The sequence below is a fragment of the Mobula birostris genome, chromosome 6 (assembly GCF_030028105.1).
Source record: "Mobula birostris isolate sMobBir1 chromosome 6, sMobBir1.hap1, whole genome shotgun sequence".
NCBI classification, from domain to species: Eukaryota; Metazoa; Chordata; class Chondrichthyes; order Myliobatiformes; family Myliobatidae; genus Mobula; species Mobula birostris.
The window spans coordinates 72,079,523-72,093,247 of record NC_092375.1 but is presented as its reverse complement, the minus strand read 5'-3'; the positions used below and the strand labels follow the sequence as shown (position 1 = coordinate 72,093,247).

The following is a 13,725-nucleotide window of genomic DNA, read 5'->3' as shown; positions in this document are numbered from 1 at the left end:
TACGAGATTACCTAGATCCCTCTGAACTGTACTCATTTATGGTCTCTCTTCATTTAGGTAGTAATCCACTTTTGATTCCTCTTACTAAAGTGCATGACCTCATGCTTCCCCACATTAAACTTACATCTTCCAGGTTTTTCCCAAACATTCAATCTATTTGCATCCTGTCACAGAATCCCAATAGCTTAACACAACATCAGTAGAGATGCTGGTGTCTTGGGAACACTTGGCGTTCCGCAGAATTTCCCACAGCTTAGTGCAGAGGGACCAGTGAGAGCTGGACTTCGGATGTGAAGCTTGAGACTGCACCCTGGCTATGGACCAGGGCTTGGGGAAGGAGGAACCTGCTTCAAGCGTGGACAGGCCATCCAATCCATGATCTCCTTCGTCACTTACTGTTAGATGCAATGGAAGCTCCTCCTCATTTTGGTTAGCCCCAGCTCAAAGTTCTGTCCGTGGTAACAGAAATTTCAGGGTGGTGGAGAGGCAATGAGGGAGCGTGTAGGATCCAGGTGATCTGACATCACATGGTGCAGTGAGGGTAGACCAGCATCTCAGGGCTGATCAGCTCTACTTGCCCTAGCAGCAGGGTGCATATCTACCAGCGTCCAGACTGGAGTGCTGCAGCAAATCAGCACTCTACAGGGTCCCTGTGAACTAGTTTATATAGAAAGCAGTTTTAAACAATCTCAGTTTTTGTTAGTCTACAGTCACAAGTAATGCTCTAATAAGAAAAAGCACAGGGTTCCTTCCTAAGGTTCATTTGTAAGCCAAATGAGTTGTTCTGGGCATCTCCTACATCATTGTCATAAATACTGATACAATTTTTTTATCAATTAAATTCACCAAGTGCCACAATGGGCTCTCGATCTTTGGCCCTGGTAACAACTGTGTTATTAAATCTGTGATTACCTGCGTAGAGCTTTTCATTAAAAATTTGTGATTGCCTGCTGCACAAACAGTCCAAGTGCAAATACAATTGAAGTATTCCATTTTATGAAGACAAATGTATAAGATTTCTTTTCTGTCTGTTAATATGGCTTTCTTTCTCCATGCTTTTCACCTTCAGGCAAAAGAAGGAGAAGTCGCGATTATAGACAAGATCCTAGACAATCCTAGCTTGACGTCCAAAGAATTCCAAGAATGGAAACAAACCTATGTAGAGCTTTTCATGGAAATCTGTCAGAACAATGGAGCTACGGAATCGGGGAATGGTGCCAGTGAACAAGCTGCACCCACCCCAACACCACCTTTGATGCACACCCACTCATACATTGAAACCCATGTTTGAGTAGTTTCTCGGTAGGCCTTGTAATAATTTCAACTGCTTATTTCACACTGGTTGGTAATAATGTGTGTATTTTGTTTGTATGGAGACTCCAGTTTCATTCAGGTGTTTGTTCACTTGGAATTAGATTCTGGAGACTTAAACAGATTTTTATTTAGTTCGAAGGGGCATTGTTGTCTTTGCAAGCTAATTGGGAATACAATTTCCCTTCTTCTGATTGGATGTTCTAATATAGCCATGGTCATGAAAACATTGCTGTGTGATTTTTATTGTGGTATGTCAATGATGAAAATGACACTATTGTTTTAAATGTCTTCCGTACACTGAACAGCAAATATATATTTTTATTTCAAATGTAATGATAGAATTGGGTTAGCACAAATAATGAGCCAAAGGGGAAATGGGGCTCATAGATTTGATTTGATTTTTCTTTCATTTTGTCCATTATATTGCACTTGGTTCTTTGAGCAAAATTACAGTTGAATACGAGCGAGGAAGTGAATGAGGATGGCTCTCGTTGTGGCTTTGTATTCCCTATAGCCCACGTATACCAGATATTTGTACCTGGAGAATGAGAGATATTTCTCCGAATGTTGCCACCACCGGTGAATTGTGTCCCCATTTTACTTCTGCTCAACTGGCTGACCACAAAATCATCTTCACCCAAATGAAACATGGAGAAGTTTAACATTTTAAGGCATACACAGAACACAGAAGGCTTTTTCAAGGATTAGGTGGGAGATAAGTGCTGAGAAAAAGGAAAAGTAAAGTCAAACAAGATCTGACTTGGAAAATCCCTCTTGGCCAACAGGAAGAGAGTCCTGTTCTAGAAGTTTGGGGAAAAGAAAACAATTTGCTCTTTAACCTAATGAGGTTTTCCAAGATTTCTTTCTCACCTTGTCACTTTGAGTCCCAAGGTGCTGATTGTCTGCAGTTCCTCACCCTCCCGGAGACCACAGGCTGCATCAGGGCACCTGGAGCTCACCAGAAGAATGGCGGTGAAGCCTCTGATTTGTATGGCTCTGTGCAGCAATAAAGGGTGGTGGATTCCTCACACTGCCCAGCTGTGCTCCGCCCATCCTTTGATAACTTATTGCCTGCCCGATGCTGCCTTTCTTCCTTACTGCCTGCACTTTCCTCCACTGATCTCCCAGCTCCTGGTCACCCGTCCTGCACAATCCATCCTGCTTCCTGCACTCTGCGTCCTGCGCTATGAGAACCTTCTTCCTGCCCTGTGATGAGCGCCACAGTGGTGTAATGGTTAGAGCGATGCTGTTACAGTTCGGCGCATCAGAGTCGGGAGTTGAATTCCAACATCATCTGTAAGGAGACTGTATGTCTTCCAGGTGGAACGTGCGGGTTTCCTCTGGGTGCTCTGGTTTCCTCCCACAGTCCAAAGATGTACCAGTTAGTAGATTAATTAGTCATTGTAAATTGTCCGGTGATTAGGCTAGGATTATAACCAAAGGCCTGAAGGGGCCTATTCCGTGCTGTGTCTTAATAAATAAATACCCTGTCCCCACTCATCAGACTGCCTCCTGCTCTCTACTCATTGCCATCCCATCGTCCAGCTTATGTGAAAATTGGCCTTAGTGTGCTCAATGAATTTATGAATGAAACTCTCTTCAAGTTGCAATTATCACTAACCAGAAATATGACTGCAGAATATGAATGTGTGATCGGTACTTAATGAAAAATTGTTATATTTTTAGAGCATCATAAAAATCTGTCGTTTTTAACAAATTTGTAGAACTTTTGCAGTCTTGCAAAATGTATTTATTTTTTTCTGATGGTTTCTTAGTTGGGTATTTCTGTTCTATTTGCACTCCCACTCTCTCTGCTCTTTGGTGCACCCAGTCCAGTTCACCAACCAAGCCAGCCTTTGACCCTCAGAACTATCTTTTTTAACAAAAAGTGCCGTTTTCTGGTGACAGCTTAGAATCTGGCATAATATGATCAGTTGTTTGAGGAGTCAGACAATTCTCATCTCTTTCTAGCAAAATAGTGAAGGCCATTTGGTCCATCAGATCTATGATAGCCCTCAGAGCTATCCCAGTAATTTATTTTCCCATAATCAATTGTCTCATTAGTTTCCCTACCCCTGATTCTTCTGCAACCAACCTATACGAGGGGCAATTCATGGTGACCAAGCGACCAACAACCAGCTTGATACAGGAAAATGTGCAAACCCCACACAGACACCAACCATGGTCAGGGTTGAACCCAGGTCACTGGGGCTGTGCAGGGACATTGCTTCTTTCTGCACCAGTGTATCGCCCTACTTCAAGCACATGCTGTTTTAAAATGGACCGAACACTGGTAAAATTAGCACCCTGCAGCAGCGGGTTAGCTCCACATCATTGAAACTGAGAGGTGCAGCCCCACCCCCTGCCTCCTCCTCCCAAGCACAGTATTACAATGAACCCCCAGTGCTGTTTGCACTGCAGAGACAGAGTGTGTTAACACTTGGAATTAGATTCAAAGTGCCCGAGTACGTCAGGCAAAGTGGGACTGTGTCCCGCCTAATTACAAACAGCATAAGGGATAATTACCTACCCCTGGAAACAAACCTATACCTTACAATCACAGTAAAGATTATGGGTTTGTCACCTTAAATTTTTGAACAAACTAAATTCTCTCTTGCCTGCTTGAATGATCTCATTGCATTTAAATGAAGATGACATTACTTTACAGGCATCTAAAGCCCATAAACCTCCCCCTGTGTTAGTCTGCAAATCATGAAGGTCATTTGGTTGCGATACCACAGATATTGTGGCGTCCTTTTTCAAAACATGGTGATTAAAAGCCCCCTTCTGCCTTTCTAGACTGCATGATTATGCATTTGTCATGTTCAATGGGTTTGCCACATTATTACCCTATCCAAAATAGTAAATCCAGTGGCTAAATATAATTTCTTGCTGAATTTAGAAAATACATACATGAAACATTTTCTGGAGTAGCTGAACAAAGTCAAAGTAGTCTTGTTGTACAAAGTGCTGGAAGAAGCTTCCTACCATCCAATGTATAATACTGATTCATGCAGAATGGCCATCATTATTTCTAATAATCATTTGAGACAGCTGTTTAAGTAGGCTATTAAACTTCATTTCTTCGCAGCATATGGAACAATGCTTTGATTGATCAATGCATACTACATCAAAGTCAAACCAAATAGTGGAAGGCCAGAATTTGATGAAAAGCTTAACATTTGAAACATTAGGTATTCTGATTAGATCGCAAGAATCCAAAGCTTGTTGACAGTATAGTAATTGTGTTCAACCTGTATTGTAATTGCAGCTGGCTTTTCCTACCATGGCTATGCCTTTGAGACAAAAGTATTTTAGTTTTAAGTGGATTAAATAGATACTAGTCAGGATTTCAACTGCTTTGCATAAAGAACAAATTCTGCATGAAGCCACACTGCACTGCACTGTAATTCATTGACAACTGTGCCATTATAATTTTGCATTTGTTTGGATATTTTGCAACCCATCCATTGGTTATTTTGTTTTAGTCTTCACTGAGATAGGGATAACAGCAGTGCTGAATATAACTTTCATAGGATCTAGTAGGTAGTAGTCAATGGGGTTTTCATTGCCTTAATATGTTAAGCCCTATAATCTTTCAAGTTTTATTATTAATCACAACTAAGAAGGACGTTGATGCTAAATAGTTCAGCATGATAATACCCGATACTATGTAATTCCAGCACTATTTATGTGCTACGCCTGATGTTATTAAAGACCTTACTAACTCAGTAGCTGCACCTGACCAAATTGGCTTAACACCCAGTCATCAGTTGACTCTCTATTTCCACATGTATCAGTTTCTAACTTTGACCATATCACTTTAGATCTTATTCTACCTACTTTGAAAATCTTCCCAACTGTGATGTGCCTGCACTGACTACATCAGAGTATCAACTTTAATTTATTTTCTCCCTCCTCAGCACCTTTCCCTTGGACTCAAGATTGTTTAATATGATTTCCTGTACACAAGTGTAAAGGAAAACAAAATAATTCTTACTCCAGATCTAATGTAGCACAAAAAAAACACAAAATATAAAGAACACAATAATTATATAAAAACACAATTAATATGATTACATAAGATAGCTTCTATTCATAGATTGATTGTAAGTCCATAAAGTGACTCTAGGCTGACATAAGATGACTAACAGGAAGTAATAAAGTGGTGGTGGAGTTAGTGAATGAGGGTGTTGGTCAGCCTTACTGCTTGGGGAAAATAACTGTTGAGTCTGGTGGTCTTGGCTTGGATGCTACGTAGTCTAGTGATGTTTAGTGAGTGAACATTTAGCCACCTTGTTCCCATACTTTGTAATTTTTCTTCCTGAGACTCTTTCCTTTGCTACAACCCTTCCCCCATCCCCACTATCTTCAAAAGTATCCTCATAATTTCCCTCTTTGAGTCGCTTTTAACTTCTAAATTACGCATAATCTCCATAGCTTTCCTGAAGTATTCTTCAGAATGTTTTGTTATCGGAATGATGACATGAAAGACCAAGAGGCTTCAGAGTCCACATGCCTGCACCCCTTAGTACCAGAAGTATCTGACCCAGGTCTCCTTCACTGACACCAGTAGTTTTTGTTTAGTTGAAAGAATATTCCTTGATATCCAAATGACAAATGCATTCCAGGGTTACTCAGATTATATCCATAGCATATGCCTTTGCAGCAGGGTTAAGAAGTCCCATGGCAATGCTGTGGTCAAAGAAATGCCACATCTAACCCCACATTCCGGGTAGTCTCCAGTTCTTCTATTGAGTCAACCAGTGTGTTACCTTACCAGGGATACCTGTATTGACTAAGAATTCAAAATCTCAGGAACTCTAGATTTTTCCATATCCCTCTAATCCTCCCCCTCCCTGCTATGATACGACCCTCATAGGGAACGGGTACTGGCACAGGATCCTCCAAGAAATATTACAGAGACTTTCAATAAACTGCACTTGAATATGCAGGGAATGGGGGTATGTGGATCTAATGCAGGCAGAAGGATTTCGTTTAATTTGGCATCATGCTCAGCACAGACATCTTGGGGCAAAGGGCCTGTTTCAGTGCTCTATTGTTCAGTGTTCAAAATACAGTACAGCTATCAGGTTGGCATTCACTGCCTCTCAATCTCAATTTAATTTCAATTGTTCTTGCAGATTGCTGCACAGTGTGTACAGGAGTCTACTTGGACAGTAATGACATTTTAGGGCTTAGTTATTTAATAAGTAGTATTTTAATATATTTGGAAAATAAAATATATAATGGAGGGAAAGGGGAAATGGGAAATAACTACTGTAAATAACAGAAAATTATAATCACTGTAATGTCACTTACTTTGAAGAAAAGTTTCAAATGAGAATCAGTTTGGAATATAATTGACATTATCTCTAGATAGTAATCTAACAGTGGAGGTTACCTTTATGATTTACTTCACAAGAATTGGATTGTTTCCATAACGCAGCAACAAGATATTCTGCTGGAATGCTGCCCAAAAATTATGTCCACACACTGCAAAAATGGACCACTATTGCTCCTTATTTTGAGTCCAGATTTTATCCAGTTTTTGCTTTCATCATTGATTTACTTTCACATTTCCCTTTTTCCATTTGTTTTGCTGTTCCTATACTTCTACATGTTTTAAATGTGCCTTTATTTTTTTAATTAGCAAGACACTTCTTCTTCAATTCTGTTATTTGAAGCCAACCTTACCAACACATGGATAAAACAGTTTAAAGGCTCCATAACAGTTGTCAGTTATTTTGCATGAGTTTTTTCAACAAAATTCAAACTGACAGAAGCCTTGGTCAACAAGTTGCACTTCTTCAGTGTTTCTATGAACTTAACAGCAGCCGGGTTTGTTTTAGTGACTTGCTTTGTATTTGGTCTCATCAAGATCATCACCCACCTTTTGCTGGCCTTGGAAAGTTTAGGTGTTGAATGTTTTTTTTCCTTTCCTTTCTGCTTGAGGTTTTGTACAACTGAGTGACCTATTAGGCCACCTCTTGAGGGAAGTTGAAAGTTAGTTTTATTGGTTTTAATCAACAGTTATAAATAGACTGGAAGAGCTTAAGTTATTTCTTTAAAGGCATGAGTGAGCCAGCTGGAATTTTTCCAACCATCTGACAACTTACATTGTCAATTTACCACACTTGTGCCTATTGTGAAATTTAATTCACCATGAAGATTTTTTTTCATAGTCATTAAAAGGCCCAAGAAACCCCACAAGTGCAAAAAAAATCCCACAAAGTTATTGCAGCTGCCAGGAACAAATAATCAAGTTGTTTGCACATGAAAGTAAAAACTGTAAATGTACCAAAGAACAAAAAAAATGCACTTTCTGCATAGCTACTTTAATCTAATTTCACAAAAAGGTATAACTGGTGAACATTTTCTTTTTTAATAGCAAAATTAAATGACATTCAACACATTGTGGAGAAGTAATTTGTCTCTGGTCACTCATGCTAAGTCATTGCTGTTAGTTGTATTCCTTCTGCATATTGATTTTCATTAGCTTCAGTGGAAGTGGATGTGCTGCTGGGGAAAACAATTGACATCTGGTACTCATAATCTTTTTATCACTAGCAATGTAATTCTCCCCTTTATAGTATTATCATACACTTACAGATAGAGAAGGACCACGCAGAACCCAAATTGTTCTGCTGTATCAAAGCAAGTTTTAAAAAAAGCAGATTGTGGGCAAAGACTTATTTAAAAAATAACCAGAATATATGATCCTGATATATATAATGAAAGTTTGTTTGAGTATTTTGATACTGATCTCTGATTGTTCCAAAGATATCGTCTAGGGCTGGCTCTCGAAAAGAAAACTTAAACATGGTCTGAAGGCGGTGGAGCTTGGTTGTCTCTTTAACCTGATATCAAAAAGACAGCGAATTGTATTAATTATCACAAGCCTTGCTGTTGCTGCTATTGCTGCTGCAAGCCTGTAGTTTATTCTTAAGCATTGTGTGGTTTCAACCCTGCACTGCCACTAATAAAACAAAATAAATGACCACAGATGCAAACGAATATTTTTGCACATTGTATTGCTTAGTCACTTGTGTACGTATGCCAGAACCTATTGCTTGAAATAAGGGAAAAAAAGACAAAAAATATCATAAATTCTAAAGTTATATACCTGCTTGTCTTAGTGGTTATATCTGCAACAGTAAATGGGAGGGAAAACTTTTATAATGTCAGATAATTCTAAAGATTGTTTTCTCAACCAGAATATATTCTAAAATGACTAACTCAGAGTATTCCCTAATTCTGTCCACTGCAAGTGAACAGGAAAGTGGCCTTCTTTCAAAACAGTTAATATGAATTCAGTCTATGAAAGGCAGGCGGAAAATAATACCCCTTGATTTGGATAAAGTTTCAAATCAAGAATGGCATCCAAGAAGACACATTTGTATAAAATGAAAATATATGTACTGCATGGGTACTGACAAATGAATTGTGGTTTTATATAATACTTGTCATTATCGCAAAGATAAATACTTGAGTAAGGACATCAAGTTGTGGCACTTATACCAAGCATTATGCCTCTGTTGTTCTGTACATTGTGACAGATTTTTTTTTGTAATGGACCAAAAAAATGTATTGATATAAGAAAAAAAATTATTTCTACTTTGAGTGTAGTTTACAGGCTTTAAAGATGCTGTAGTTAACTTGTTTTGAAGAATAAAATCTGTTGCTGTGCAACAGTTTTATGGTTTGCACTTTACTTAGTAAAGAATTGCATTCAGTGTTTTAAATTTTGGAAGAAATTTCTCAAAGACTGCATTATTTCTAAGTGGCAAGTGTGGCATGGAGTCGTAAAGTAGTCTTGTGATACAAAAATCAACCTTTCAACAATAATGTATGTTATTTGTTGTGTATATTTTATTGTTCTTATCGCTTAAAAGCAAAGATAATTATGAATATGGTCATCAATGGTCAAATAAAGTTCTTGAAATTTTTATTATATATTTTTATTCTTTGTCATCTAATCCATATGAGTACCTAGTTTAAACAAAACCTGAATCAAAACAGAAAATTCTGGAAATTCTCAGGCAGTGTTGAAAGAAGTGTGTTAATATTTTGTTCATTGCTTCTCTCCACAGACGCTTAATGTCCTGTTGAATATTTCCAGCACTTGGTTAAGAGTGGAGAAATCCCTGATAGGCTCAAATTGATTTTAATTTTTGATTATGATCTAATGATTGTTTCAAAGATATCCCCTTGGGTGATCTCTCAAACAGAAAAAGAGGGGATTTAGGATTGAGTCCAGAAGGTGGCAGTGTGCCAAGATAAAAGATGAGATGCTGTTTCTCAAACTTGCATTTGGTCCTCTTTGTAAAGTCAGAGTGGAATGGTGAATTAAGCGGCAGGTAACAAGAGGTCAGGGTTGCACCTCTGCACTCAACACAGGTGCTCCAAAAAGCAATCAGGTTTCTCTAGTGTAGTAGAGACCACATTGTAAACACCAAATACAATGCACTAGGTTGGAAGAAGAAACACTGCTTTACCTGTTTGGGTTGTTTGGGTCCCTAGATGGTTTGAAGGGAAGAGGTAAAAGAATAAGTATTCGATCATCTATGATTGCAAAGAGAAAATGCTGCAAGAATTCATAGGAATCGAAGAGTGGACTAGAAGTCACGAAGGAAATGGTCCCTGCAAAATGCTGAAAGAGGAGGAGAAGGGAAGATGTGTTTGGTAATTAAATCTCTGAATGTGATACAAATTTTTGGGAAAGATCTGTTAAATGGTGGTGAGGTGGAAGGATGGGACCAGCTTGAGGCTGATGAAATCAACATTTGACCTAATGGAATTACAAAAGCTTCAAAACACATTACCAACCAAGTCCTTAAAATACTCCAATTTACAAATCAAAACTTCTCTCTGTGAATAAATTCGAGGACTTGAGGAGCCAGATCATATTTTCCTTAAAGGAATAGTTTTCCTGAATTGTAAGTAATTTGAAAAACCATTGAATAAAATTATGCAGTACATAACATATGCAATGTGCATCAATCACATGAAACAAATCTGTACAAGCGAAAGTATTCATAGATAATATATTTTAAACTCAAGTGATTCTGCAGATGCTGGAAATCCAGAGTAACACACACAAAGTGCTGGAGAAAGTCTGATGAAGGATCTCGGCCGATATGTCAACTGTGCATTCCCCTCCAGAGATTATGCCTGACCTTCTGATTTCTTTCAGCATTTTATGTCTGCTACTATATATTTTAAACTGTAAACATCTCCACTTAACCAACAGATTAAATGAAGTTATATACTTGGGGCTATGTTTCAGTTACAAGTCACAGAGCTAAAATTTGACTTGGAATATTGAAAGAAAAATGAGATTGTTCTCATTGTAGAGAACCATGAACAAGCTTTATAACTTTCTTCTTTAGATAATAGCTTCTATGAAAGTGCTTAAAAACCTGAGGCATGGTGCTCATATTATATCAGTTATAAATTTACTAGTGTACCTCTGCCACATTATTAACTGCTTCTTTGTATCTTGCTTATTTTCCTCCCAAGCATGCTTAAAACCTTAAATTTTGGCAACTTTTGGAAGATAAATAAGTCAACATATTATGTATGAAAGGTAAGTTAATTAAGTAGGCAGGCACAAAGAGATCCGATCATATGAATGGCTAGCATAACATGAAGTTATCGTCAACCATGGTTGCTTAGTTTTGCTATTTAATGCAGTATTACAGGTACTGTTGCTTGGATTTCCAGTATCTGCAGATTTTCTCTTGTTTGTGTTTACAGATATTATGTGTCTTTTGAGGGTTGGATAAGAATGAAACTGGCAAAGCAAGCCATATGATAACCCCCGACTTTAAAAAAGAGATCAAATTCTAACTCTTGTACCATTGTAAATTTCAGTCCCGAATAACCAAATTGCCATGCTAGTCTTGCCAGTCATAAAGTATGCTGATTGCAATTCTCCCATGGGCTAGCTTACCTCCAGATATTGATATTGATATTCTGAAAACTCAAAAGGCTGCGGCTATTTAAGACAAACTTTTGCAGCCTTGAGAAAGTTCATCAGACACTGCCAAGTATTGGCAGTTTTGACCTAATTACATAGGAAACAAATAGCAGGTGGCAAGAAAAATAAAAATGTAAAGGAACACAGAGTGCTAATATAATACAAGTCACTAAATAGAGTAACATCTCACAGACCACCAGTGAATTTCATGGTCAGCAAAATAGAAATCTGCTCCTTCAAAATGATGCTTTTGCACTCTCCACTGTTGCCTGAATAAGTCTGAGATATAAAAGACAAAAGATTGAATTATACTCAATCCATTTTACAAAGTCAGTTCCTATTTTCCTGAAATTTTAGAATTGAAGACAAATCCCCGGAACTGACTCACTAATTGGAATTTTGGGGTGGGGGGGTTGGTTTGCTAAGATCCAAGAAATGCAGGTACACTGTCACACAATGCTGAATGAGGACTGTGTGAATTAGATGTCCCTTGCCTTTCCTGTATGCCTTTTGTATTGTAAATTATTTGTTCCCTACATGGATCTGCGAAGTGGAATTTCTGTTATACTTATCCCTTGATCTTCTGAAGTTCCCCGTATGATTTACTTGCTGCTTTTCTCTGACTTGTGCAGGAATTCCAACCTTATGATAGAAAGCATTTAAACCATATTAATTTTAATAATTTTCAAATTAATATTGATGAATATTCTATCAACGTTGTGCTGTGGTTTACAAAAAAGCCACGTCTTAGTGGGTGTGAAGAGTTGAATGGCCAGCTTCTGCGTTTATTCCTTGTCTTCTGACATTAACAAAAGTTTGGAGCGTAGACATTGAAACAATAAGCACCATATCTGTTCTCTTTTATAAATAAAGTGGACTTCATGGGGAAGGAAACATATTACAGACTCAAAAGACACAAAATAGTGGTAATTACTCCTCAAATATTTCTAAATGTACTCTGATGAGGCCAAGACACGAAATTAATCTAAATATTCTCACACCCAAACTGTACCAAGCAGGAAACTTTTATTTAAATTTGTACTACTTATTTAACATATATTATACTTACTGTAATTCACAATTATTTTTCTCTAATATTATGTATTGCATTGTACTGCTGTCACAAAGACAGCAAATTTCGCAACATGTATCATTGATATTAAACCCGATTCTGATTTTTAATGGAAGGAAATGCTAATCTTGCCAAGACATCATCTACCCTTCTTGTCAGATTTAACTAGTCTACAGAAGTTATAGCCTGGTCTGACTATACTATTCTTTCACTGTCATAGATTAATCAATAGGTTCACGATGTTCTTCCTCCTGTCACAATATCAAAGCAGTTACCAATCGTAATATTACATTGACTCATGGACTCTGACCGGCTCACCGCTCAATGTTTTACTGCAGTTCTCTGTACCACCGTTAGGAGATTGTTTTGTATTCGTTCCAGAAATGTTTTCTTTATTCTGTCCCGAAAGTGTGCAGAAAGAAAATAAACATGAACTGTTTGTTTTGGTATTTTTTTCCCGAATGGAAGTGAAACCAAGCTCAACAAATAAAATTTGCGGTGTATGTTATTCCTTCACTTTGTAAGGTAAGAGCCTAACAATTTTAGTATGACCTGGTGTCAATACGTTTATGAACCCCTTTCCAGAGTTTGGAAAAATACACTTATTGTTTATACAAGAGGTGAAATGTGTTTGGGCAGTAGACTCGCACCTATGAGACACATGACAGTAAGCCCATATGACTAGCACTCCTTTACTTAGAGACTACGGAGGCAATTAGCCTTTACAAATTTTCACTATCAGTGAAAAATCTCACTATATGTTTGAGTATGCAACTATCATGCTCTAAACAATGCAAATAAATCATCTCAGTGTATAAGAATAATTAAAAATTTAGAAGAAAGATTCACAAGTGCATTTAGATAGAATACATTTTGCCACTGCAAATGTAGAAACAAGCATAACGGATTCCATTAATGTTTGTATTACTTTAATAAGAGACCTGCAGGGTGGAAGTAGTCATGCTTTGTCGCATTGCTTGTACAGAGTGGACTGACAAGACGCACAAAGTGCTGGAGGAGTTCAGCAAGTATCTACGGTAATAAATAAACAGTTGATGTTTCGGGCCGAGACCCTTCTTCAGGACTGGAAAAGAAAGGGGAAGACACCTGAATAAAAAGTGGAGAGAGGGGAAGAAGGACAAGCTAGAAGGTGATAGGTGAAACCAAGTGGGTGGGAAAGATAAAGAGCTGGTGAGGAAGGGATCTGATAGGAGAGGAGAGTGGACCATAGGAGAAAGGGAGCAACACACAAAATGCTGGAGGAACTCAGCAGGCCAGGGAGCATCAATGGAAAAGGGTACAGTCAATGTTTCAGGCCGAGACCCTTCTTCAGAAACGTCAGAGGTTTCCTCAGAAA

General features: G+C 38.0%; 1 protein-coding gene across 3 annotated transcripts in view; it reads left to right on the top strand.

Moving 5' to 3' along the window:
• The window catches only part of cnksr2a (connector enhancer of kinase suppressor of Ras 2a), a 562,236-nt gene extending 553,000 nt beyond the window's left edge, over window positions 1-9,236 (top strand). Inside the window, exons 23-24 of one of the 3 annotated variants that reach the window (XM_072260647.1) lie at window positions 1,070-1,302; window positions 8,098-9,236. In XM_072260647.1, the coding sequence (XP_072116748.1) occupies window positions 1,070-1,291 (222 nt within the window). In that variant the 3' untranslated portion in view covers window positions 1,292-1,302; window positions 8,098-9,236. Of the gene's footprint in view, window positions 1-1,069 lie in introns of all 3 variants that reach the window. The other 2 variants (XM_072260646.1, XM_072260648.1) reach the window with 2 other exon arrangements.
• The last annotated feature ends 4,489 nt before the right edge of the window (window positions 9,237-13,725 follow it).